The sequence below is a fragment of the Zootoca vivipara genome, chromosome 16 (assembly GCF_963506605.1).
Source record: "Zootoca vivipara chromosome 16, rZooViv1.1, whole genome shotgun sequence".
NCBI classification, from domain to species: Eukaryota; Metazoa; Chordata; class Lepidosauria; order Squamata; family Lacertidae; genus Zootoca; species Zootoca vivipara.
This window is the reverse complement of record NC_083291.1, coordinates 20,411,112-20,439,101: the sequence shown is the minus strand read 5'-3', so window position 1 is coordinate 20,439,101 and position 27,990 is coordinate 20,411,112. Positions and strand designations below refer to the sequence as shown.

General features: G+C 45.3%; 1 protein-coding gene across 5 annotated transcripts; it reads right to left on the bottom strand.

Annotated features, from left to right (window-relative positions):
- Window positions 1-17: 17 nt before the first annotated feature.
- On the bottom strand, window positions 18-27,746 carry KEL (Kell metallo-endopeptidase (Kell blood group)). Of its 5 annotated transcripts, XM_060268738.1 has the most exons (20): window positions 27,500-27,633; window positions 27,219-27,372; window positions 25,607-25,641; window positions 24,884-25,016; window positions 23,553-23,756; window positions 22,178-22,302; window positions 21,057-21,203; window positions 19,265-19,330; window positions 17,159-17,347; window positions 14,916-15,061; window positions 13,623-13,752; window positions 12,799-12,909; window positions 10,239-10,337; window positions 9,117-9,194; window positions 7,444-7,547; window positions 6,019-6,129; window positions 5,710-5,777; window positions 3,638-3,804; window positions 2,740-2,835; window positions 18-1,579 (listed from the first exon to the last, which is right to left on the bottom strand). In XM_060268738.1, exons 4-20 carry the CDS (start codon window positions 24,963-24,965, stop codon window positions 1,403-1,405), a joined length of 2,100 nt encoding a protein of 699 aa, XP_060124721.1. In that variant the 5' UTR covers window positions 24,966-25,016; window positions 25,607-25,641; window positions 27,219-27,372; window positions 27,500-27,633; the 3' UTR covers window positions 18-1,402. The 5 variants fall into 5 exon arrangements, with proteins under 5 accessions (XP_060124721.1, XP_034952999.2, XP_034953001.2 ...); XM_035097108.2 differs by lacking the exons at window positions 25,607-25,641; window positions 27,500-27,633 and adding an exon at window positions 27,676-27,746; XM_035097110.2 differs by lacking the exon at window positions 25,607-25,641 and having other exon boundaries at window positions 27,545-27,650.
- Between the last annotated feature and the right edge of the window lie 244 nt (window positions 27,747-27,990).

Below are 27,990 nucleotides of genomic sequence, written 5' to 3'. Positions count from 1 at the left end.
AAACATCACACCAAACCTTAACTTTTCATGGCTTGGTACGATGTCTAAATTGACAGGCCATGGTTTATTAACAGTCAGGAAATCAGAGTTCGAAACCATGATTTGAAGTGGGTTTTGAAATTATGGTGTTTCCTCACTATAGTTTAGCACGGTTTAAATTCACAAAACCATAGCTAGCACTATTTTTTTTGTCAGTACACCACAGACGTGAAGGCAGACTTATGAAGCTGAGGGGACACAAAAGCAAATAAAGAAATAAACTATTAAACTATGGCTTGCCCTTGAGGATTTAGAAGATCAAACCATGGCAGCCCTAGTTCTCAATGAAGCAGTCAACTTGTGGGTGAGGTACAACTTCAAACTTCTATGATGGAATACTCCTTCATATAAAATAATCCCTGAATTTATGAAACTACAGTCATACCTCGGTTTAAGTACGCTTCGGTTTGAGTACTTTCAGTTTAAGTACTACCGCGGACCTGTCTGGAACGGATTAATCTACTTTCCATTACTTTCAATGGGAAAGTTTGCTTCAGGTTAAGTACAGACTTCCGGAACCAATTGTGTACTTAAACCGAGGTACCACTGTAGTGTGTAAAGGAGAAGACAAGATGGAACTCTGTTCTAGTTTTCTATATGGATTTTTTGTATGGAGAATAAGCAGTCACATGAACCCTTACTTGCATTCTGAAGTAGTACAGGCACAGATTTACCACCCTAATGAAAGGTAGACAGACTATCACAGCAAAAAGAACAAGAAGTCCTGTGGCACCAATAACTAGGTCATGGTTTGGATTCTAAACTACAGTTAGCACACCCTATGTTTGACATGAATTTAATCTTAGTGTCTCATTGTTCCATGTGGTTATAGTCATGACTCTTTTTTTTAGCCAGAACTTGGCAGAACTCAGTTCCAGGTGGGCGCCCTCTCAGGTGGGCGCCATAGCCATTATAAGAGAACAAAGGAGGTGTCCACGGTTCCGGCACTTCTTTTTCTAGAAAAATAGCCCGGGTTATGCTATTCAGAAAGTCTCTCACTGTTATTTTCATCTTTGATTAGAAAAGAGCCACTAAACACAGTCACCAGAGACTTGCCAACTGATCTTCAGTTCCAAGTCGTCCCTAAGGCCATTTAGGGGTTGTTGTTTTTAAGAAGTAGCAAATTTCTGCAACACAGTATCTTCTTCGTATTCTCTTCCTTCTTGATGGAAGGATGGCATCTTCTTCCACCTTGACCACTTGGATGGACGTGGCGGCAGAAGAAGGGGCATTTCACATGGAAGGAATGGGGTAAGTGGCTGCTGCGCACATCTCTGACACCACTGAATCCACATGAGCCCTCAGTGCCTGTCTCCCATCTTTTTGCACCAACAGTCCCACATGCTCTTCAGCATCCTTTTTTTTACCAGATGTGGCACCTCACAGCTGGATTTGCTGGTGATTTACTTGGACAGTGGAAGTGCCTGGAGAAATCCTCGCTGTTGCTTAGGGACCCAAGGACACGGAGTGGCGGGGGGCTATGTGGATCTCTGTGCAAGAAGGTTTGCAGTCCTTCGGGGCTCTGGTGGCCACACATTGCCTGCAGAGAAGATAGGTGTGTGGTTAACAAGTGAGCCATTTCTCCTCCTTCACATTCCTCCATGCCACGTTTCTGCTCAGCTTTCATTGTGGGGTAGAAAGTTTGGGGGCAGAGGAACCACACATATTCTAGAGCAGTGTTTCCCAACCTTGTGCCTCCAGCTGTTTTTGGACTACAATTCCCATCATTCCTGACCACTGGTCTTGCTAACTAGGGATGATGGGAGTTGTAGTCCAAAAACAGCTGGAGGCACAAGGTTGGGAAACACTGTTCTAGAGCAAATTGACTTTCATGTAACGTAAAATAGGACCTTTAATCCCTGATAGCTGGATCAGTTAAGGTCTTCTTTTACATTATATGGAAAGTCTAGCCTTGAGAGAAGCACCCAAATAACTGTCAACTCTTTGGGGTGGTATTATACAGGGGCAATTACCCATGTTCGTTTTAGTTATCTGTCTCCACCATGGTCTCTCATCAAAGAAACAAGTCTTGGAGGTTTTCGTCAGGCTTCAAACATTACTCGAAAAGATGTTAAGCCAGCTCTGAGCAGCAAAACCTACACTGGTGGAAAACACCCATGTATAAATGTTGTTAAGTCCAGTGGCTTGTATGGGTCCAAAGTAGACAATTTTTTTTCTGTCAGCCATATTTCTTAAAGGGTAATCTGTGGGGAGCTTCATGCAGGTGGTGGGAAGAGCGAGAGTTGACAATGGACAGACAAAAGGTTTTATGCATTAACTAATCCGGAATAAAGATTATCCTGCTTCAGTTTTCACAATGACTACCCCAGATTAGAATTCCCATGCAGATCTACTCAGTAAACCCCACTACATTTGATGCAGTTACTCTCAAATAAGAGATGAAAAACAAGTGAAATTAATTCCTTTCTGACTTCAGTGTGCTGTACTATTTTTTCAAAATTATTTTTATCATATAAAATGCTGCATCTTCTAATTGTTCTCAAACTACATCGGAAGCAAAAACAGTTTTAAAAGCCCAGGAGAAATGAAGAGCGACTGCTGTTGCCCTACCAAAAATTAGTTTCCAAAAAGCATGAAGGCAATGTGTAAAGATGTGAGAACTGAGATGGGATTGATGTAGCTAAAATCCAGCCAGGGCAAAACAGAAGAAGCAAGAAAAGGTACAAAAGGTTACATTACATGGGCAAAGCTCATGAAGAAGAGCTGGTGGTGTGAGACCTCAGGCCAAGGTAACTTCTTCACCTCTCTGTGTTTTTCCAACCAGTTCTTATATGCCTGTGGGCCAAAGGGGAGAAAAGAAATCTCAGTTACAAATCTCAAAATACATTTCCCTATGCATGACTTTCCAACAGCATCCTCTGAATGAGAAGCCTCCTTTGCACTAGGGCACCCAGAGAACTTCAGTGGTTTAGGGAAGTTTTTAATCTGTGATATTTTAATGTATTTTAATGTGTGTTGGAAGCCGCCCAGAGTGGCAGGGGGGGGGGGAGACCCGGCCAGATGGGCAGGGTATAAATAAATCAATTATTATTATTATTATTATTATTATTATTATTATTATTATTATCATACATAAATTCAAAATCACAAAGAAGTTGGCATTTTACATGGAGTTTTCACTCCAAAAGAGCACTGTACCCAAACCACTTGTACTGTACTTGGGTTAAATTGTGTCTCCGAATGAAAATCTCCCCACCCAGTTTTTCTTAAGCTGAAGGTGAAACATCTAGCAGCAATGCTAATGGACAACATCATTGAGAGCAGGCACTAACACTCTTAAGATGATAAATTATGATAAATTATGATCCATGAAAGCGTGGGAACAAAAATACCTACTCACTGTAGGGTATGTAAACAATTAAGAAAGGTAGTTCAAATGGATTTAGCAAGAAGATATAAAAGAAGAAATGAGAAATGAGAAATGAGGCGGACCATAGTGGGGTGATGTGAAAAAGACCACCTAAGAGACAGTGGCAACAAAGGTACGTGGAGAGAGAAAACAGCGTGGAAGAGGAGGGGTCTGCAAGTGAGGACTGCGGAGTACCTGCAAGTTCTGATGGTTATCAGATTTTGGTACCTGGTAAGCCATGGCAAGTCCCCCAGTATCAGCTGCATTCTCCAGGAGGGTGAAAGAGCCATTGATGCTGTGGCCCTTCAGGGAGTAGCTCTCGTACTGTTTCACAAGACAGTCTATACGTTGTGCCAGTGTTTTCATATCACAGGCAAGACAGTTCTCGGGTAACACTGCGAACCAAAAGGAAATCCAGGATGGTTAAGTCCCAAGGGGTGGTCACCAGCAATGTGTTCCCTGGAAATTGTTCACTAGGCTAGAGTTCACATAATGCGTCCATGATTTCCATTAATTCCTATGGGGAAATTATCAATGCGTTCCTGACCATTAAATTTTGCCCTCCAGAAGACAAAATAAACCAGAGAAGCCCAGAAAAAAATGCTCTCTGGTTTGTTTGAACGCTCCCCCCCCCCCCCCCCGTTCCTCAGTCAACCAGCAAAAGGCAAACAAGGAAAAAATGCTCCCTGCTTGGTTATCTGAATGTGGAGTGTGTGTAGCGAACTTTGGGTACTAATTGCTCATGTTTGGATTAAGTGAATTTTTTCATAGTGAATGTTGGTGAAGCAAGACCCACATGTACAGTATAAGCTCTGTACTCTACAGTCCAGGGAAAAAAGTGGGGGGACTGTATCATCTATGTCAGGCATCCCCAAACTGCGGCCCTCCAGATGTTTTGGCCTACAACTCCCATGATCCCTAGCTAACATGACCAGTGGTCAGGGATGATGGGAATTGTAGTCCAAAACATCTGGAGGGCCGAAGTTTGGGGATGCTTGATCTATGTGGTTACAAACAAGTCAAGGCTGGACTTCGCTTCTCCTTGGGTCTATGCAAATACAGAGTCTACACAAACCATTTACCATTCAGAGCTCAGTTGTTATGACATCATCAAAAATGGAAAATGCCCGGGGTGTGTGTGTGTGTGTAGATCTCATTCATCCTATTTTTGTTCCTCCATTTAATTGAGGTGGTTGTGAGTGCCAAGATAGGAGGGGTTTCAACTAAAAGGGAAGCAAAGGGGTCAATACAGAACTTGCTGGGTTTTGTTTTGTTTTGGTTTTTTTATTAAAGTTTTTCCTGATTTACAGAAATATGCGCAATGTCTCTCGTAACATTTTTGCAGATCAGTTTCGTTTGTTGAGACATTGGGCAGAAAAGGGGGAAAGAGGTAGATGAGGGAAGGGTGGGTGGGGGTGGCATGGGGGTGGGGTGACGATGTTTCTATTTTGCTTAATATATGTGGGGTTTTTTGTCAGCGTCGCTTGTGTAGGTTTTCTGCTGTTCGCTTGTGTTCCTTTAGTGGTGAGAGATGTTGGGGTTGGCCTAGGATTCGGTTGTTCATTTGTGGTTGGCTGTGGTGGTCTTTGTTTCGTGTGTGAGTGGGGTGGGTGGGTGTTTTGGGTCAGGTTAGCCATATTGATTTGTATGCTGTTGGTGGATTTTTGTCATTGTCTTGTTGGGCTGTGTATGTGATAAAGGGGAGCCATACCGGGGTGAAGCCGTCTCCTTCTAACTTGCTGGGTTTTTCAGTAGATTTCAATTTTGTCTTAACTTCAGAATCTGTAAGCTTGTCAGTTTGCATTTTACACTTTTGGTTCAGAATTGCTAACTGGAGAGGTACCCGATGTACTTAAGCCTTGGCTACTGCTTCACCTCTGCAAAGCAGCACTGGGAAGGGGCAACGTGCGGTGGCCAGGAGAAAGCTGCTTTCTCCCCTTCCCTCTCCTAGCCATGTTCCCCACTGCTAGGGCTCCAGATCCACATTGGTGAAGAAATAAACATGGGTTTGGAACTCTGGCTGGAGCTAAGGAGGCTTTGGGTGGGTGGAAGGGGCAGACAAAACCTGAGGGTGTGTTGCTGGGAGAAGGGTTAAGCACCTCCCCCCTACTTGTTACTTCTCCAATGAAAATTGCCTCCTTCCAAAGCCACTTTGCAGTTGAGAAATTGGTGCCTTGGGTTTCAGCGCACAGAACAGCTGGGTAATAATGAGTTGTTCTGGCACTTAGGGAAGTAAGACACCACAAGTTCAAAGAATGGAAGGTGCAGCAGATTATCCACAATGCCTTCTCACTACATACCATAATCGTAGAAGGAGTGGAGCAGTTCGTGCGCCATGAAAAACCCCATGGCTCCAAAGTTCACAGCACTGAAAAACACACAAGACAAGGGCTTAGCGAAACCTCCATGACTCCATATTCTAAGTAAGGTTACAGTGTTTTTCAGAATGTTGAAGATACGCATGGGAGAGATTATTTGTGCCCACATTTCTATCTCACTAGACTTTCTGATCAAACTGCTTTGGCAGGTGTGTTTTTTAACCGCTATTTGCAGCATAGTGCAATGGAAGGGCAGCAGTTCTGCGATCAATTCTGCACCACTTTCCTTACCTGGGAAACTCGGTGTGGAAGAAAGGGTTGCGGAACATTCCAGCAGGGAAAACGACAGCGTGACGTCTCAGTGAATAGTATGAATGGACGGACCACAGGGGAATTTCCCAACTGGAATAGAACATTAAGAAAAGTTAAAAGATTTTGGGAGATGATATATAACGAATTGAAAAAGATCTTTAAATATACCTTTCCCAAAAAACCGGAGGCATTTTTGTTAGGGATTATGGGAGGAGAGATTATGAAAGACCACCAAGTATTGTTTATGTACACGACAACCGTGGCTAGGACATTGTTAGCCCAAAAATGGAAACTTCAGGAACTACCAACAATTGAAGAGTGGCAGATGAAAATTATAGACTATGCAGATTTAGCTAGACTGACTTTGCAAGATCCGAGACCAAGGAGAGACAAGGTTCCAAAAAGACTGGAGTAAATATGTGGATTACATGGAGAAAAACTGTAGAAGTTTAAAAACACTTGCAGGATTGAAATAAATCCTACGAACTGACTGAAAAAAAGATAATAAGGAACTGCAAAAAAGGAGGTAACAAGAAAACCGTATGAAGGGAGGGAGGGAAGTCACAGCTCGACAGAGCAAGGCGAAAGAGGGGAATTTAAGATGTATTGTATAAAAGATTTGTTCTTTTTTGTTTTGTTTTGTTGTTAATTGGAAAATTGAATAAAATTATTTGAAAAAAAGAAAAGAAAAGATGATGTTGAAGGCAGGAATGACTTGGGCCACGATTTTTATTCCCTATCTCGTTCCTCCTCACCTACTCAACTGGTCTCACCCTTGTAGTAACACTAAAGTACAGGTTCAAAAAGAGATGCACTCATTACATTATAGCCAAAACACCAAGGGATGAGTTGCAATTGTGAATGAGCTAGCATGGGAGCTTTCACATCACTGGAAGTTATCTCATATGTGACTACTTTTCATTGAAGTCCTCTCTCATATTCCCCTTCCTGACACCAAGTGTTAAGTCATTAAGTATATCCGATTCAGGGATGTTTCTAAAATGAGCCCTATCTGAACGACTTCGCTGCTTTTGGCAGTTCCAAATTATTTGATCTTGTTTCAGCAGTGGCACTACTGAGTTAGCAATCTGCTGGACTTTCTTCACACCACAGAGCATTTGCCAGCTAAATCACATATGTACATAGGTTCAATTACAGTGTAAAAAAAGATCTGGATGCTACCACATATATGTGCTAGTGAATTAGTAGAAAGATGGATAATTAATGCTGTAGCAAATTGTAATGTGCCAGTCCTGGAATTAATTTTTGAAACTCTCCATATTAAAACAAGAAACGTAGAATGGGAGTGAATCCACAAAACAGTGAAGGGGCTTCTCCTTGTTATGATTCGCTGTCTGCCTTGCATTCACATAATCTCTCCTTCATCGTACAAGAAGAACATACTCATCCTGTAGATGGGGATTGACGAGTCTCAGGGAGAATCTCTTCCTCAGAGACTTCAGGCAGGCAACTACATTCCGGAAAAAGTGATCTTCGTAAATCTCCAGCTGAAGGAAAAACCATGCCATAGGATTAGAAGGGGAGACGGAACAAAATTTATTGCCACTCTTAATATACAGACAAAATGTAAAAGTCAGGTGCGTAAAAAAGCACTAAAAGTTCATTGAATATATTGTAGGCGAGTCATTTTAAAATACAACAAAATATAAAACTATGGAACGCAATAATAAAATATAATAGTGACTGAAAGACAAGCGGAAGTAAGACGAAACAACCTGATGTGGATTAATAGCACCCTGAGGACACAATCCAAAACTCTGGCACGCAGCTTGCATAGTGGATAAAAACTCTGGTTTGCACTGCAATGAAGAGGCCTGGACTGGGCCCATTTCCATAACTTGCAGGCAGCTGGGTTGACTTTGGATTGAACAGATCCTTGACTAGCCTACCCCCGTCCCCCTCAACACTCCATTTTCAGAGTACGTATATGCTAGTGGGAATATCACCTGCAATAGGTTCGATCAAATAGTTTAGATGGGCACAGTCAGAGACATACACACACACAACCTACTGGCAGAAGGACCCCACTGCCTTGTCCAACTCCCACCCTGCACAGCAAACTGCAGGTTTGGATTGCTTTGTAAACTGACAAACATATTTCACTCATAAGGCAACTATTAATAAACAGATTAGCTGCTCCAGTGTGGAACCCATAGCTGCCAAGTCTCCCGTTTTTCGCGGGAAACCTCCGTATTTTAAATCGTTTCCCGCTGGCAGCCCGGATTGGAAAAAATCCCGTAAATCCCCCGGATTTCCTACCTGACAGGCAGGCTCCATTTTGGGTCCTGGCGCCGCCCGATTTCCGGTGCCCAGACATGGGTAGCGCGGCACCGGAAGTTGCTTCTACGCATGTCCGGACATGCGTAGAAGCGACTTCCGGTGCCGCGCAACTGCTGATCCCGCATTTTTCAGCGGGAGACTTGGCAGCTATGGTGGAACCTGAGTACGCAGTGTATCAGGCAGGCTTGTCTGAATATGGTTTCATGTTCATCTGATTTAAGAAAATGCTGTGAAAAAATCCTCCAATCACCAGACTGTTACGGTAGGATCTAAGCAAAAAAAATGGTCTGGTTGAAGCTTCCAAAACTCCACTGTAAATTCCTGGAGTATCCAGACCCACATGAACAAAATATGCCTACTTCCTGTTTTTCTTGCGCTGGATGCTTTGAAACTTTAACGAGAGGATCTCTCGCCATTACCAATGGTGGCCGCATGGCTTCTTTCTTTACCCCTAACTGTGTTGGCAGCCTGGCCACCATTTTGCATCCCTCCCCCACAGTGCCCCAGAGCTAGCACCCTACTGTGCGCGTGTGGGTGGGAAGGTTCGGCAGACGCCGTAAAAAACGGTTGAGGAATATTTGAGGAAAATGTCTTCGGAAACTCAACTCTCTTGGGGAGGAGCCAATGAGATAGTAGCCACAGGCTGGGTTCAAATGTCACTGGAGAAGCATGAAACAAGAGTTCCAGGGCAGTGAAACTGAAACCTTCCTGTACCACGGGAACCATCTTTCAGGAGGCAATACCATGGAATTGCAAGCAATGTTTGATCAACCCACCTCTTGAAACTCATTGTCAACTTCATCTGTTTGGAGGATGCTCTCTGGATAGCCAATCTCCACCTGGAGGCGATAAATCTAAAAATACAAGAAAACGATCAAGAGGACTGGTGTTGTTTCGCTTTCAACATCCAATGGCACCTTTTAAATTGTATACATGAATGTCAGGCTTGGGGAATTCTCTCTCTCTCTCCCGGTGGCAGCAAGAAGCAGGGAGGAAACAAAGATAGTCCTTCCTAATGAGTTTATTCAGTCATCACGGTAAGAGACACCAAGAAATCCAGTCATTCCCCATTAATGGAGTTGCTCACACTGAGCTCCTTCCCTCTCCTTCCCTAACAACAGCATTTTCCAATACGGTGTCTACCAGTGGTCAACTGTCTCTGCACCCTTTCTTAACGAATGCCGCATTCTGGGAGAAGGGGGGTCAGCTATGCTTTCCAGTGATGTGTCAGCTGTCTACTCTGCCTCCCCCTTCTCCTAACACCTCATAACTCTGTTGTTCGCCTGTGTCTGACCTGTGATCTTCCTCAGAGCCCTGCTGGAATTTGATACTGCTTTCCCCTTCTCTGGAAAGAGAAAGGGGGAGCGATCTCCACCATTCCTCCTCCTCTTCAGTCCAGTCCCTGACAATGAATGTGGAATGTAAGCACATTCTTCCTCCTAAGATTTATATACGTGACTGTTACTCAAGGTCTGCTCCAGAATACACCTCCCATATCCCTTCACTAAGGTGGATAATGCAAGCTCAGCAGTACGCAGACCTCGGTCAAGGACTGTGGGGCTTGAATCAAAAACCTTAAGAGTCCGTTGCTGGGACTTAGGCTGGTGAGCAATCTAGGGCTCTGTAGCTTCAAGCTCAGATACTGAAGGAAAGGAAGTATGTAACATCAGTCTCTGTGACTAGTAGACATCTAGTGAGGACTAGTATAAATACTAGGGGCATGATCAGCTCTTGTCAGTAAATTACGGTAACACTTCTGCCTGTTACATTCATGGCTCCATTTGTGGTCCTAACCACTGATCGCAAGAACTTTGAGCCGGGGAACAAAGCTGTTCTCCAGATTTGGATTCTCATACCCACACCATAGTCCTGATAGCCATCCAGGCACACATACATACTTTCTCTTTGGCCTCTTGACGGGACTGACTTCCCATCCACTCCACTTGATCCAGATGGCTGTGGATGGCATCTCGGATCTCAAAGAACATCTGCTCAGCCTGGCCAGAGAAAGCAGGGAAATTGCACAATTACAGAAACATATCAGTTGCATTTAGACATATTGCTACACCATAGTTTAGTGTTACAGGAACAAACATCAGGTTGACGAGCCTCCCATGCAGCTGCAAGGAAAGGACTGGAAGGTTTTGCTTCGGTTTTCATGTAACTGCTGTTTGTCATTATGTTTTATATATTCTGTAAGCTGCCCAGAGTGGCTGGGGAAAGCCAGCCAAATGGGCGGGGTATAAATAATAAAAAATATTATAATTATAACTGTAATTATTTACAGAACCTGGACAAATTGTGGTTAATCTTCTGGGGGGGGGGGAAGCTAACTTTAAATCATATTCAATTAAGTTTTATTCAGAGCAGACCCAGGGAAATAAACAAACATGACTAATTTAGGGCTCTTAATTCCAAAAGGTCTGCTTTAAGGAAAACTAAGTTGACTAGTGCCAAACATTTCTGATCCTGTCTTGTTTCCCTAAGCCATAGTTAACATTAACATGAGTTCAGGGTTTGTAGGTAAAGGTAAAGGGACCCCTGACCATTAGGTCCAGTTGTGACCAACTCTGGGGTTGTGGCGCTCATCTCGCATTATTGGCCGAGGGAGCCTTCGTACAGCTTTATCTACTTTATCTACTTGCACTTTGGTGTGCTTTCGAACTGCTAGGTTGGCAGGAGCTGGGACCGAGCAACGGGAGCTCACCCCGTTGCGGGGATTCGAACCGCCAACCTTCTGATCGGCAAGCCCTAGGTTCTGTGGTTTAACCCACAGCGCCACCCATACATAACAAAAAAAAATGGTGTTTAGTCAAAATGGAAGCAAAAGCTTCATCCTGTACAGGAAGGGGAAATGGGGAGCCATAATTCTGAGGCTTTTGCACATGACCCTGAACTATGGTTCAGCCAAAGTCATTGCCATAGAAATGTTGTGTCACTGGCATTATTATTATTCATTTCATTTCTATGCTGCTTTATATTTTTAAAGGGGGGACAATCTCAAAGCATTTTACAACCCACATTAAAACATCAAAATAAAACAATCCAGAACAAAGCATTACTGAAGCAAGTCAAATATAAAGTATACATTTAAGGACAATTAACATCCATTCAAACATAATTAACAGGAAACTAAAATATCCTACACATTTGTTTAAAAAAAACCACTACAGAGGAGGTAAATTGTAGAATGCACATTTAGCAGAGCCAAGTTAACAAAAAAATTATCTTAAACATTTCGAAAGAAAGCATTACTGAGTGAAGTCAAATATAAAAGGAACATTTGAAACAGCAGAACTAGCAAAAGAATAAAATATTCTCATAAGCGTAGAACCTATCTCCTGCTGTAGGGGAATGCCCCCTGTTTTACTGAGCTCGTTAACCTGCCTCATCAATTCAATACCATTCAACCTCATACTGTACTATATCAGCCCACATAGCCTGGCATGCCATACAATGTTAAAATCTTCCAGAGCCACAAACAAGGCCAGAATCCACTGTGCACTTCACTTCGTCCTCATAAAGGTAGCACAGCCGGCTCACATCAGGATAACATTGCTGTGGACAGATACTGCATTTTATCTAGACATAGATTTCCTGCATCAGTTATACAGGAACCACCAGAACAAGCAATAAGCGATGCGCAGAGGGCTTTGCGAGTGGGCAGAGAAAACCAGGCAGGTTTTCAAACCCTAGGTGAAACAGCCAGGAGATGGAGAGATTGTAGAAGCTCAGCTAGAAATACAGAACAGATACGAAGCAGGTGGGAAAGGAGAAGCAAATGCTGTAAAAAAACAGGTCTGGGAAATGTAGATGCCTAGGAGCAGAGTAATCAAGGTGACCCTAAGCCATGCTTGGCATAGTGTGTTGTTTAGTCATTTAGTCATGTCCAACTCTTCGTGACCCCATGGACCAGAGCACACCAGAGGCACTCCTGTCTTCCACTGCCTCCTGCAGTTTGGTCAAACTCATGTCCGTAGCTTCGAGAACACTGTCCAACCATCTCATCCTCTGTCGTCCCCTTCTTCTAGTGCCCTCCATCTTTCCCAACATCAGGGTCTTTTCCAGGGAGTCTTCTCTTCTCATGAGGTGGCCAAAGTATTGGAGCCTCAGCTTCACGATCTGTCCCTCAGGGCTGATTTCCTTCAGAATGGATAGGTTTGATCTTCTTGCAGTCCATGTACTCTCAAGTGTCTCCTCCAGCACCATAATTCAAAAGCACCATAATTCTCCAGCACCATAATTCAAAAGCATCAATTCCTCGGCGATCAGCCTTCTTTATGGTCCAGCATAGAGTAGTGGATGTGAATTCCTTACTCTCCAGCGGTATTCCCCCTGCCAGGATGTGTTCTCCCCAGACCAGTCAAGAGCAGCCATTGCACTTAGGTAGGATATTAGGCGAGAAGGACAGCAGGGTAAAGGAAAGCGAATCTATGTCTGGCATTGTTGAATACCTACGAGATCCTTGGCCTTCTGGGGGAAAATCTCCTGCACAACCATCTTCCCAAGTATAGGGCCAAAGAACATGCTGGTCTCATGCAGGCATTTTCTCCAACGCTCAGCTCTTACCTAAAATGGAAAGAAAGAAAGAAAGAAAGAAAGAAAGAAAGAAAGAAAGAAAGAAAGAAAGAAAGAAAGAAAGAAAGAAAGAAAGAGAAAAGAAAAGAAAAGAAAGATGACACATGGCACAATCCACTGGGAAGGTCTCCTGAATGAGTCCAAAGATGAATAAGAGCTACGCAAGGGTCTGCTGCAGCTGCCCATGCCCCTACAGTGATGACATTAAAATATCTAGTTTGGGAAAACGAGAGTAAATGCTGAACCAAAAATGCCCCCCCCGTATGCATGCACACACACACTTCTGTGGCCCCATTCAACCCATGATCCTCGGTTCCTTGAAAAGTTCTACATTTGGGGCTTGTCCACACATCCGCTTTTGTTGTCCCTAGAAAGCATGGGTCCAGGTGGTTTTCTGCTTGATGCACACTTTTTAGACACGAGTCCAAGCAGTTTTCCCCTTGCCCTGCTCCTTTCTGAGCAAAAACCCGCTCCTTGGCGTTAATTGGAGCAAACATCCATCTGCGAAAACCCAAATTGCTGTTTGCTCCAACTGAGCACTAAAGAGCAGTTTTCCATGGGGGAAAGCAGTGGGACAACAGGAAGTGTGGCTGAGCCTTTCATCCCTTCCTTGAGTGCCATTGCCCCTAATGCCCAAGTGGAAGTTTCTAAGCGGAACTTCCAGCTCACTGTTAGAATATGGGAGATAAAGGAACTAAGCTCACCATTTCTGAGTTTGTTGCCCTACTATTCAACTTGTCTGTCAGTTCCTGATGAGCTTCCTCAAATTGTCTGTCAAGAGCTGGGGACAGATTCCTAACCAGGTAGAGTATCATGTAGATCTGTAGTACATCCCTGCAAAAACATAAAATAAAATAGGACGTGTGCGATTCTCTTCATCACAGGTGTCTTTCAAATGTGCAGGAACACAGGTATGAACAGAGGTTTTTTCAGCCAGAGCTCACTGGAGCCCAGCTCCAGCACCTCTCAGATGGGTGCCATTGCCATTCTAAGAGAACAAGGGAGAAGTTCATGCTGAGCTCCAGCGCCTCTTTTTCCAGAAAAATAGCACTGGGTATGAGGTTTACAGAACCCTAAGAGAATGGGTTTTAAGTTACCCAGTGGCACTTCTGGCCCTATTCCCTTACAAAATATATGAAACTGATCGCCTAAGAATTGATGCTTTTGAATTATGGTGCTGGAGGAGACTCTTGAGAGTCCCATGGACTGCAAGAAGATCAAACCTATCCGTTCTGAAGGAATCATAGAATCATAGAGTTGGAAGAGACCACAAGGGCCATCCAGTCCATCCCCCTGCCAAGCAGGAAACACCATCAAAGCATTCCTGACAGATGGCTGTCAAGCCTCTGCTTAAAGACCTCCAAAGGAGGAGACTCCATCACACTCCTTGGTAGCAAATTCCACTGCCAAACAGCCCCTACTGTCAGGAAGTTCTTCCTAACGTTTAGGTGGAATCTTCTTTCTTGTAGTTTGAATCCATTGCTCTGTGTCCGCTTCTCTGGAGCAGCAGAAAACAACCTTTCTCCCTCCTCTGTATGACATCCTTTTATATATTTGAACATGGCTATCATATACCCCTTAACCTTCTCTTCTCCAGGCTAAACATACCCAGTTCCCTAAGCCGTTCCTCATAAGGCATCGTTTCTAGGCCTTTGACCATTAGGAAATCAGCCCCAAGTGCTCACTGGAAGGACAGATCCTGAAGCTGAGGCTCCAATACTTTGGCCACCTCATGAGAAGAGAAGACTCCCTGGAAAAGACCCTGATGTTGGGAAAGATGGAGGGCACTAGGAGAAGGGGACGACAGAGGACGAGATGGTTGGACAGTGTTCTCGAAGCTACGAACATGAGTTTGACCAAACTGCGGGAGGCAGTGGAAGACAGGAGTGCCTCTGGTGTGCTCTGGTCCATGGGTCACGAAGAGTCAGACACGACTAAACGACTAAACAACAAAATCACCGCACACCACTTTGTAGTACCACACACCAACTCCTCACCTTTTGTGCTGCCATTCTCCAATTAGTTGCGACATCCCTTTCAAATATTCCATGTCATGCACAGCAACTGGTTGAGAGATGTTCAGCTGCACCGGGTAGAAAGCAGCCTGGAGGCACAACAGCCAATCAATGGCAGGAGCCTTTTCCTTAAAAGAGTTTCAAACAGAATTAAATGATTTTACAGGGGAAAAGAATTACAAAATGCCCAGTTGGCATTGCTTAGTAATGGTTGTTGAAGTGAAAGGCTCATACCGTGGGTGGATGGATGAATGAATGAAGAACACACCATGTGCAGGAATGGGCAATCAGATCCTATGCCTATGTTCATGTGTGAAAGTTCAATAGTGCATACTTCCTTGTAGGGGCAAATGGGAGAGGTAAACGGAAATCTTCTCAGAGTTGACCCATGAAGTGCATGGACATGATGAACTTAGGCCCATTAATGGGTCTACTCTACTGGAAGCAGAATTTAGTTGGATGAAGCCCATAAAACAAAAAGCACCCACCCAACCCTCGCAACTAGAACTAAAATCTTATTGGGAATTGTCTCAGTAAGATGCAGTAGGTCTATAACTTATGCGAGGGTTATGCTCCAAGGATTGTGCCTAAAGCCAAAATCGCATATAGTCAAAACCCACTGGGTTCAATGGCAGGCAGGATTGCCAAAGTCATTTTTTTCCAGAACCCTGCCCACTTCCCACCCCCTTTTTTATTTTAATTTTTTATTATTGTTGTTGCTGCTGCTGTTATTGTTATTGTTGTTGTTGTTGTTATGCTATATGCATAAAGCTGAATGCGCACAAGTTAAATGCACGAAAGTCGCAGGCTTACTGTATAATGAGTGCAAAACCAAAAGAAACTTGCTGGAGCAGACCTAAGATCCTTCTAATCTGGAAGTGGCCAGCTAGATGCCTCTGGGAATCCCACAATTATTATTATTATTTTATTTATTATTTATACCCCGCCCATCTGGCTGGGTTTCCCCCGCCACTCTGGGCGGCTTCCAACAAATACAAAAATACATTAAAATATCACAGATTAACTTCCCTAAACAGTGCTGCCTTTAGGTGTTTTCTAAATGTCAGGTAGTTGTTCATCTCCCTGACCTCCGATGGAAGGGCATTCCACAGGGCGGGCGCCACTACCGAGAAGGCCCTCTGCCTGGTTCCCTGTAACTTGGCTTCTCGTAGCGAGGGAACCGCCAGAGGCCCTCGGCGCTGGATCTCAGTGTCCGGGCTGAACAATGGGGGGTGGAGACGCTCCTTCAGGTATATAGGACCGAGGCCGTTTAGGGCTTTAAGCGAGGCATGAAGGCAGAAGTACTCCTCCACTGACTGTATGCCTCTTCTCCAGTTTTTTGAATGAAGGCTACCTCTGATTCCTCCTTTTCCCAGACCCATGCTTCTTCTACTTAGCCTGCCTCTCTATGATGTAAAGAAGACTCAATTGATCACTGTCAGTCATTTCACAAACCTCCTAGTGCATTATAATATAGATTACTCATGAACAACAAAAAATGGAACCATTTCAGGGGGAAAAAGACCAGTATGTCCTGTAAGGGCAGCCAGCCTTCATCAGATCTCCATGATTAACTGGTTGGATTGGATTCAACAACACAATGTGCTGAATGTGCCATCAGCACCAGAAATTCAACTTGCCAGATTGAATGATGCCCTCTCCCCCCACGTACTGTTCTGGAGTTCTCCGGACACACACACAGCAAGCCAATTTTGGGGGCACTGGGATACATGGAAAGAATGCCGCAACCAGACATTCTTGTGCAGGATATCTGTTGACGGGACTTGTTGGGTGAATACCACCTGACATATTTGTTATTCTCCACTAAAAAGTAAAAGGCAAAGGACCCCTGGGCGGTTAAGTCCAGTCAAAGGAGACTACGGGGTGAGGTGCTCATCTCGCTTTCATGCCAAGGGAGCCAGCGTTTGTCCACAGACAGCTTTGTGGGTCATGTGGCCAGCATGATTAAGCCGCTTCTGGCTCAATGGAACACCGTGGTGGAAGCCAGAGTGTACGGAAATGGTTTACCTTCCCGTCGCAGTGGTACCTATTTGTCTACTTGCACTGGCGTGCTTTCGAACCGCTAGGTTGGCAGGGGCTGGGACAGAACAACAGGAGCTCACTCCATCACGGGGATTCGAAGCGCCGACCTTCTGATCGGCAAGCCCAAGAGGCTCAGTGGTTTAGACCACAGCGCCATGTATGGCTGCAGGATGTATATATACCTGCAGCTCCTTGATGGTAGTGGAGTAAAATAGCATCCGTTTTTCCTTTCGCATCTTCAAGGGCGTAACTGCCTTCTGGAGGTTGGAGATAAAGGAGAACGCCAAGGCAATGTAAGTGGTGGTAACATCTGTGCGCCCTCCCATCAGGTGTCCTAGCTTTGTGAGGTACTGGAAGTACAGACGCAGGACCTGTAAATGAAACCTTGCTGTCAAAAAGAATCTCCATCTCTTGAGGCATTTGATGATCCATTAGACCAAAGTATAAAACTCTTTAGACACCCCCTACCCCTCCCTAGGTCCCTTTACTATCCACCTGTCCTTGAACTCAACCCGTACTTAAGGTTAAGCACTCTTACATATAACTGGGGCTGCCCTTGGAAAGTGCTCGGAAACTTCAACCGGCTCAAAGAGCTGCAGTTGGATTGTTGGCCAGGGCTGGTTATAGGGAGCATACGGCACTCTTGCGAGAACAGCTTCACTGGCTACCGGTCTGTTTCTGGGCAAAATTCAAAGGGGAGGTTGTGGCCTATAAAGTCCTAAACAACTTAGTTCCAAGCTATCTGAAAGACCGTATTCCTTCATACGAAGTACCCAGGTTTTGAGATCTTAAGGGGAGGCCCCTCTCTTGGTCCCGCAACCCTTACAGGCATGTTTGGTGGGGGTCACGAGAGAGTTGCTCCCAGAATTTGGAACTCCCTCCCTAGAGAAGCTAGACAGGCTCCCTATTTGCAGGTGAAGAAACTTCCTTGTTCCACCAGACTTTTGGGAACCGACTGCTTTTAAATCCAGGGCGAGTTCTGTGCTGTTTTTAATTGTCATTATTGGTATGTTTTAAACAGATTTTATATATGTTTTAATTCTATCAGTGTTTAATTGCATTTCAACGATGGGTTTTTCTATCCTGTTTATATCTGTAAGTTGCCTCGAGTCCTGTCAGGGTAAAAATAAATAGATAATAATATAGCATATGTCGCCTGGGGTCTAAAATCAAGTTCCTGGCAGTAGGACCCCAGCATCTTATATTCTGTCCCACAAGGTCAACCTGTTAAATGATGAGCAGCTAGCCTGCCACCTCCTGCTCTTCAAGCACGGCCGCAGCTGGTGGCCAGAAGATGGCGCTGAAGATACAAGTTCCACCAGGATCAGGTGACACTCCCCAGCCAATCCAGTTCTATTTGGCCCTGTAAAGGCCAAACTGACTCTGGCCTGATTTCCCCATATGTGTTGCTTTTGGAATTTCTATTTACCTCCAGACTAGCAGCCCTGGCACACAGGCATGGGCATAGCCAAGGGGGGCAGGGAGGGGCAGCTGCCCCTTTAAATCAATAATAATAATAATAATAATAATAATAATAATAATAATAATAATATTGGGCAGCTCCCAACAGAATATTAAAAACACAATAAAACACCAAACATTAAAAACTTCCTTAAACAGGCCTGCCTTTAGATGTCTTCTAAAAGTCAGATAGCTGTTTATTTCCTTGATGGGAGGGCGTTCCACCGGGCAGGCGCCACTACCGAGAAGGCCCTCTGCCTGGTTCCCTGTAACCTCACTTCTCACAGTAAGGGAACCGCCAGAAGGCCCTCGGAGCTGGATCTCAGTGTCCGGGCTGAACAATGGGGGTGGAGCCGCTCCTCCTGAGGTTCTGCTGCCTCCCATAACAAAAGGCCTGCCCCCCCCAAAAAAAAAATCCTGGCTACATCCATGTCCACAGGAAATGTTTGCACATGCAAATACACTTCCTCAATTCTCAGCAGTTCCATAACTTTTCCAAACAATGGTTTCCAGGGCCGGCCCTACGTGCAGGCTGGGTGGCGCAGGGCACCACGGTGCTGGCCCGCTGGCCAGCCGGCCCGCCACGCAGCTGCGCCCACGGCAACCGTGCTGTGCCTGCTCGCCGGCCGCGCAGCAGCGCCTGTGGCAGCCGCGCTGCGCCCACCCACCGCACTGGGAAACGGGATGGGGGGGGCGCCGGAGGGATCCATCGCACCACGGCACCAGGGGCGCTTAAGACAGCCCTGGTGGTTTCTCAGGCAGGCTGGCTGTGGAAATGGTCCACCCGTGAACCAACTTTCAATTACATGTAGGACTTGACATTTTACCTTGGAATATGTTCCTGTTTTCTTGAACTGTGTTTCTGGAGGCAGCTCAAACTCTGGATGGTCAATCTGAGAGAGGAAGACATAGACGGAATAAATGTGAGTGTCTTTATAGATGGGATAACAAAAGAAATCAATCGCCAGAAGATTGTGGGGGGGTTTAATGATGTCAAAGTTGCAACTCATAAGGGGAGGGGAATACGGTGAATAGTGAACTCTATGGAAATCCCTCCAATAGAAACAGCAGGGCCCGTAGCAAAAGCCTACCATGTCAGCGCATGCTGTTTTCAATTGCATTTGCACAGAGGGTCATTTGACATGTATGCACATTGCACACACGTATACAGTGGGGTCTGCCCCAGTCAGGGGTGTAGCAAGGGGGTGCACAGGGTGCGGTCCGCCCCAGGTGCCACCTCCCTGGAGGGGGGTGACACTCGGTGCCCGCCCCCACGACTCCCAAGCCGAGCCCCGCTACCCAGTAAAAACCCTCGCTCGGCGGCTGCCTGCTCGCTCAGTTGCTCAGTGCGTGCTTTGCTTTTTCCTGCTGGGGTGGAGGCGAGGGGCGGGCCAGAGGGCCGCTGACGCCCCTCCCTGGCCCACCCCTCATCTCCGCCCCAGCAGGAAAAAGCAAAGCATGCTGTGGCCGTAGCACGCATGTGCAGCGTCGCTCCGTAACGTGCATGCGTCGCTCCGTAGCAATGCTGCGCATGCACGCTATGGGGCGACACTGCACATGCGCGCTACAGAGCAGGTTGCCACTCCGGGTGTCCGAGCGGCTTCCTATGCCGCTGGCCCCAGTGCTCCCTTATCAACTCAAGTCCAAATTGTACCACAACTTGTTCTTTCTCAGCTCTCTGTATGCTTGGTTGTGTATTGGACAGCACTGAAAGGTAGACAGCTCTGGACCTGGTCATTGGTTTCTGATTCGCAGTTGTTTAAATGCTAAACAAGGCTGCTGAAATGAAGGCAGCTAACCAGGCATAAAGTGTTGGATGAAAGGCTTGTGGGCTCAGTTCAACTCGAGTACTAAAAACAAAGAGCTAGCCAAGGATCAGCAAACATTTTCTGCAGGGGGCTGGTCCACTGTCCCTCAGACTTTGTGGGGAGCCGGACTATATTTTTTTTGGGGGGGGGAACCCGACTCTCCCCTCCCTTCTCCACAGCACCGGATGAGCCCCGGTGGCTGCTTACCTTGTGAGTGGCAGAGGCTGACGGTGGCAGCAGGGGGCGATGAGCGGTGCGAAAGGGCTGGCTCCAGAGAGGGGTTGCTTAAAATGGTGCTTAGCCAACTGTGGCTCAACAAAGCCCAGCCCCCTTCCTCCTCTAGGCAGGGCGGGGAGAAGCCAGGAGGAGGGAGGGAGGAGGCGCCACCGCGGTGTGTGTGAGGGAGAGGGGGGGGGGAAATGGCACAGCCCTAATGATCAGAATCCCCATGCCGATCCACGCGGCGATTCCTGGACCGTCCGTGGGCCGGATCCAGAAGGCTATTGGACCGGATCCGGCCCCCGGGCCTTAAGTTGCCTACCCATGAGCTAGACTCTGAATATGACCAGTCAGTGGTGCCTTGTTCTTTAATTCTAGCCCTGTTTCTTTTGCACTTGGCTCAGTTTGGTAGATTTGTGGATTCTCTAAAACACAAAACAGATCCAGAACTCTGCCCACCCACAGCATGCACTGACTGGCAGCAGCTGTGCAGGACTTCAGGCAGAAGACTTTTTTAAAATGTTCCCCTATATGGCTGAATTTCTCAGGATCCAACTCTGACATCTAACTTTTGCCTCCTGGCGTTCCCTACCTGGATAATATTGGTGCTGGGATCAGAGGCATTGGGTCCCACGAAGGCTTTGAAGAAAGGGAACGTATTGTATTTCCCCATGAGTATCTGAAGAGTCTGGTTAAAATCTGTCTCCTTCCAGGTTCCTGTGATATTCCAGCCACCAATCTGAGCAAAGACAAAAATTGAGTTGGGTTTTCCAAAATTTCAAATAAATCCCACCTGAGTGATGCATGAGGAATCAATGCTTGGCTGATGTGAACGTTATGATCACCGTATCAGTTACAGAAAAGGAGAGTAAGATTTGTGATTGCTATAGCACCATCAATATGCATGGCACTTTGCAGATTAGCAAAAACCCAAACTGAGAAGTCCTTTTTCCCAAAGGTCTTGCAATCTAAATTTCAATAGTGGGAGGCACTGAAGGAGGGGAAGAAATAAAGGTAACAAGGACAAATGAGAGCAAATGCCAAAAGGTGTATTAGCCTCAACTTGAGATATAACAGAAAATAAGGGTAGAAAGATAGGATAGGGCACATTGTAAGGAATGCTGGTGTCTTGTGGATACATGCCAAAAATGAATATTGATACAACCTACCAAACAATCACCAGCTCATTAGTGACGTGAGATACAGAATAATAATAATAATATTAATAATTTATTATTTATACCCTGCCCATCTGTCTGGGTTTCCCCAGCCACTCTGGGCGGCTTCCAACAGAAAAATGAAATAAAATAATCTATTAAACATTAAAAGCCTCCCTAAACAGGGCTGCCTTCAGATGTCTTCTAAAAACCTGGTAGCTGTTTTCTTCTTTGACATCTGATGGGAGGGCGTTCCACAGGGCGGGCGCCACCACTGAGAAGGCCCTCTGCCTGGTTCCCTGCAACTTGGCTTCTCGCAATGAGGGAACCGCCAGAAGGCCCTTGGTACTGGACCTCAGTGTCCGGGCAGAACGATGGGGGTGGAGACGCTCCTTCAGGTATACTGGACCAAGATTGTTTATGAGTTGAACTATCCATCTTACTTGTTGTTTTATTCTACTGCTGATAGGAAGAGGGTGGGCCTAGATATATTCAAGGGCATATCTGTGCAATTGTGGGGGGGGGGCATATGTTCACTTCTGTGTGCAGTCATCACCTTATCTATGAGCTCCTCCAAAGGCTGAGCACCTAGAGCTTCAATCTGTTCTGTATTCATGCAAGAGGTGTAAAACTGTACGGCCTTCTCCTTTGCTGAGCTGTTAAACCCCAGGTGTAGCTCTTCTGAGGAAGAGAAGGCAGGTAACATACAAAAAACAGTTGGAAGTTAACAAGCTGCCTGCATCAGGCTGAGCAAATTAACCTGGAGATGGCAGAAGATAGAATGCAGAGTGGAACAGCAATGCTGGCAGTCTGATCAAGAGACAGAACCAATGCCGCTTTTAGTCGTCCTGCCTCTTGACCAGTCTCTCTTCTGCCTCTGTCCATACTGTATACATAGCCAAGATGGGCTGCATTCTACATTGGCAAGAAGGCAGTAGGGGACATGTCATTGCTAGTTCTGAAGTCTAGACCCTGATGGGGAATTTTGCCAGTTGTGGCTTCTACTGTCACTGTAGAATTGTGACCTGACAGTGCTAAAAGGGCAACGAGGACCAGAATGCAATGGGTGGTAATGATGGGGCCGAATTTCAAATGTAGCGTAGAACAAATTAGCTATTTCTTATTAGCTATAAGAATTCTAGCCGTTCACTTAGAATAGTGCAATCAACGTGGCCAACAGTTCCATGATAAAGAAAAGGACAAGTCCCTAAACTTGCAAAACATGTGATCTAACTTTTGACAGTGAGGAAGACATCAGAGGGAAGGAAGGGGGCAGGAGGAATAAATATAAGCAGGAATAAAAAGGAATGGGTATATGGGCATGTACAGTCACATGTGCTTAGGCTCAGTATATATTCAAAACGACCCCTCTCCCTTCCCCTTAAAGTACGGTGGTAACTCGACTTACGAAGGCGATCCATTCCGCGGTGCTCTTCGGAAGTCTAAAACTTCGTAAGTCGAAGCGTCCATTTTGCGCATGCGCAAAGCGCAATTTTGTGCTTTGCGCATGCGCAGACCGCGTGTGCCGGGTGAAAATACTTCCGGGTTAGCGGACTTCAGAAGTCGAAACCTTCGGAAGTCGAGGCACTCGTAAGTCGAGGTACCACTGTACATTTTGGTTCACCACATCAAAACAGCAGGAAAATATTACCTAGTGGTGGCATTACCACATCAAAAGTTAACATCTGAAATGGTTCTGCACAAGGTATGGTTCTTTTAATGATGGTTGGATGCAGCAGTTGGGTGAACCGTCTTATGATGGCATAGGGTGAATATTATTAGTGCTAGTGGTGCCTATGTGTTCTTGTGATGGATGATGGCTTGACACGTACAATTATAGTCTTATTGGAATGGGTCCCCGTCCCTCCGCCACAATAGATGTCAGTAAAGGATTCCGAACACAGCAGCCACCACCTGTCTCTTCTCCTTACCTAAGAGCCGCCTCATGATCAGCTGGTTTTCTTCCAAGAGCACATCAAAGACATTCACCAACGGCATGTTTAGCCCCCGCGTTTGGTTAGCTTCCCAGTTGCCACAAGTGTAGCTGTAGAAATCGTCACAGGGATCAATGGTGTTGTTGTGGGAATTCAGCAACCTCAGCAGGAATGCAAGGCATGTTGTAGTGTTGCATGTTTCTGGAGAAATGTAGAGGCAACGTTTAGCAGAGAATAGGCAACGGCTGTAGGGAGGACAGGGGAGTGTGCAAAACCGATGTTTTGCTCAGGCTTGTGCTGACTTGTCGACCTAGCACTAAATCAGGGTTGAGGAACTATGCAGTTACACTCCAATTTCCATCAGACCCAGCCAGCATGGCCAATGGTCAGGTGTGATGGGTGTTGTAGTCCAGCGACTTCTGGATGGCCCCATATTCCCCAACGCTGTGCTAAAACCATGGTTTAGCATTACGTGTGGACACAGCCACTGGTCCCAGCCACTGGCTGCCTACATTTCAAAGGGAGAGAACAAGTGATAAGAGGAAATCCCTCATACAGTCATACCTCGGAAAAGTACGCTTCGGTTTGAGTACTTTCAGTTTAAGTACTCCGTGGACCTGTCTGGAACAGATTAATCCACTTTCCATTACTTTCAATGGAAAAGTTCGCTTCAGGTTAAGTACGCTTTAGTTTAAGTACTCCGCAGACCGTCTGGAATGGATTAATCCACTTTCCATTACTTTCAATGGGAAAGTTAGCTTCAGGTTAAGTACGCTTTAGTTTAAGTACTCCGCAGACCGTCTGGAACGGATTAATCCACTTTCCATTACTTCCAATGGGAAAGTTCGCTTCAGGTTAAGTACGCTTCAGGTTAAGTACTCCGCAGACCGTCTGGAACGGATTAATCCACTTTCCATTACTTCCAATGGGAAAGTTCGCTTCAGGTTAAGTACGCTTCAGGTTAAGTACTCCGCAGACCGTCTGGAACGGATTAATCCACTTTCCATTACTTTCAGTGGGAAAGTTCGCTTCGGGTTAAGTACGCTTCAGGTTAAGTACTCCGCAGACCGTCTGGAACGGATTAATCCACTTTCCATTACTTTCAGTGGGAAAGTTAGCTTCAGGTTAAGTACGCTTTAGTTTAAGTACTCCGCAGACCGTCTGGAACGGATTAATCCACTTTCCATTACTTCCAATGGGAAAGTTCGCTTCAGGTTAAGTACGCTTCAGGTTAAGTACAGACTTCCGGAACCAATTGTGTACTTAAACCGAGGTACCACTGTATATACAAGAAAAGAGTAAGTCAGAGGGAAGGGGTATTCTAGTACCTAGGTTACGTGTAACAGCAGTGAAGATAATGACTAGCAGGAGGCCAAGGAAAGTGATGAACAGCAGAGCACAAAGGAACATGATTTTGGCTTTTTGATGTCTTTTCACAACCTCTCCTGAGTCCTCATTTGCCTGAAATTAGAAGGGGGAAAAAGTATGTGAAAACAGAGCCATCACTTCTTCTCACTTAGGGGATGTGGTTGTGCTCTTCTCTTCACATCACATAGAATATATTCATGAAAATGCTTACATGAAATGCTTACAGTGTTTGGAACATCACTTTGTAGAACAATATATCATCATCATCATCATCATCATCATCACTTCTGCTTCATTCAAACTTCTGCCGTTGTTTTAAACAATCACTTTCCCCCTCTTAAGGTATTTCCTTCTCATTCCCATGCAATAGTTTGCTGTTGTGCAAACTGCATTGATTTTTCCTCCCCCAACCCCTCCTTGACTTCATGCAAATCCAGAATCGGGTTTAGGCACTACAAACCCTGTGGAGGTGCGGGTGGGGATGCACAATGACATCCTTACATTTTTATTATTTAAGGGAGAAAAGTCCAAATTCACGTAAAAATTATGTTGCCCGTATGCGACCCATTCTGTACCTTCACTCGTTTGGAGAAATAAATAGCTCCAGAATATCCGCAATGCCCAAGTGCACTGCAGGCAGCCCCAACAGAGATCTGAATGATTTCAAGACTTCCAGAACTTACCTTGGGTTGCAACTTGCAGTTTTTTCATACTCGCCCTGCAACATTTCCAAAGAAGAAAATATGGATACCCTTATGAATCTCTAAAACCCCATTCTCATAACCAAGGATCGCTGCCTGAGCGCTCTCTCTCTCTCTCTCTTGCACCCACAATTGCACATTTTGGAATTTCCAACCTGTATCCTGAAAGTTGCATTTTAAAATGCAAAGACGTTTAATGCAATATTTAATATCCAATACAATCCACCACGGATCATCTGGCAATACCATATACAGTGGTACCTCTACTTACGAATTTAATGCGTTCCGAACGCACATTTGTAAGTCGAAAAAAATTGTAAGTCGAATCCCATAGGAATGCATTGGGAGAAAAAAATTGTAAGTAGAAGCAACCCTATCTAAAAATTCGTAAGTAGAAAAATTCCTATCTAAACTGCATCCAAGATGGCGGACGGAGCTCCATTCATAAGTAGAAATATTCGTAAGTAGAGTTATTCGTAAGTAGAGGTACCACTGTACAGTCATACCTTGGATTGTGTTCGCTGCGGGTTGCGTATTTTCAAGTTAAGCAGAAGCGTTTTGCGCGCATCCGCAGAAGCTCTCTATCTGCGTTTTGCACATGCGCTAAAGCACCACTTGGGTTGAGTACTTTTTGGGGTGTGAATGGTACCCCGTAATGGATTGTGTACTCAACCCGAGGTACCACTGTAAAAAGCAACAATATTTACTGTCCAAATAAGCCTCTACTTTGTGGGGTGGGAGGGTCGCTGGGTGTGGGGCAGGACACTGGAATTTTGTAACCATGTAAGTGTGAGAACATGTACAGAGTCGAGATGCATCTATCCCACCACTCAAATATCCAACATCAAGGAACCTAGGAAAGCAGGCTCAACCTGAAAAACTCTAGTGCATGTGTGTGCCTGCTAACAAAATTGTTAAAAGGAATTTCTGGCATCTCCCCAAACGGAAAAAGAGTTATAGCGTTCTACAAGAGACTGGTACCAGAAAACAAGATAAACAGGGACAGTTGGAGTGTATGTTTGACATAAATCAAATCTTTGGAAAACTAGGACATAAGGAAATTTGATAGACTACTCTATAATGACTGCACAGGTGCATCAACAAAAAGTGGCAATTTTTTTAAAAAGTAAAGAAAACATTGCATTCATATATCTCTTGGAGCAAAACTATTCTAAGAATACCCATTGCTTAATTTCTAAAAAGAGAGGTGTTGCCATAAAACGACAGCCTCTGGCCTAGTATGGCTGTAGATGATCCAGGGGGGGTGGAATGGCATTCTGTACATGCTCAAATGCACTACCATCTTAATCTTTAATTAATCTGTCCTAAAAAGCTGGGCCTGGCATTGAAAACACACAAAATTCATTCTTGACCTGTGGATCAGGATCCGGAAAACAAATACTTTCAAATTCTGCATTCCAAAACTCGCAACGGAAAATCTCAATGCCAGAAGTCTAGGAAAGGCCTGACCCTGGCCCAAGTTATTTTGCAGCACACAGACATGTACCAGGTGGGAAGATACACAAACAGAAGAGGAAATGCAATTGGGTAAAATAATAAAAAGCACAGAGCGAAAAGCTGGCGTTTGTACTACCTGCTGTGGAGTCCTCATGATTTCACTGTTACGAGTCTTTAGCGAAATGAAGCTTTAGCTCCTGAAGATCTCTTCCTTCCTTCCACCTTCCCCTCAAGGGCTTGCAAAGAATATCATTCCAGATCAGAGACAAAGCCTTCCTTTCCTTCCCTAGCTGGAGGCACAAAGGAGGAGGAGAAGCAGAGAGAGGGTTGGTCAAAATAACATCCTTCAAGAAAGCACAACTTGGAAGCTTCTCTGCCAACCCTCCCCTTATGACACCCTTTCCTCCTGGAACATACGGTAGGTCATAGCAACTTTCTTTTCCCAGTAATGGAACTGCCCACCGTTTCCTTCCTCTTCCTGCAGTATAACTCCATTGTCTGAGGATGGATTCAGTACCGCATGCAGCCTTTGCCTGCCTCTCTCCTTCCCGTGCACAATTATCTTGTGGGTCACAAACATTTGACGTTCCTACCTTGGCAGCCCGTGGCTCACACTATCCTTCTGCTGCCTCTTGAGTCCTGCCCATCTTGCAGCAACTTCAGGCGCCTGCTTCGGTCTGATATACGGGCTGCTGCATGCTGCTTGTTTCAGCCTGCTACAATGGGGCCCTCAGGCCTGTGTTAATAATCAAAGTAGGACTAATGGGAGGTGTGGATTCCATTGATCCTTCTTTTTCTCCTCCAGTCCCCCTAGAAACAGTGGTAAGCGAAATGCAATCACCAGACCTTCCAAGTGTCCCTATTTTCCAGGGACAGTTCCGGATTTACAGAAGCTGCCCTGGTTTCTG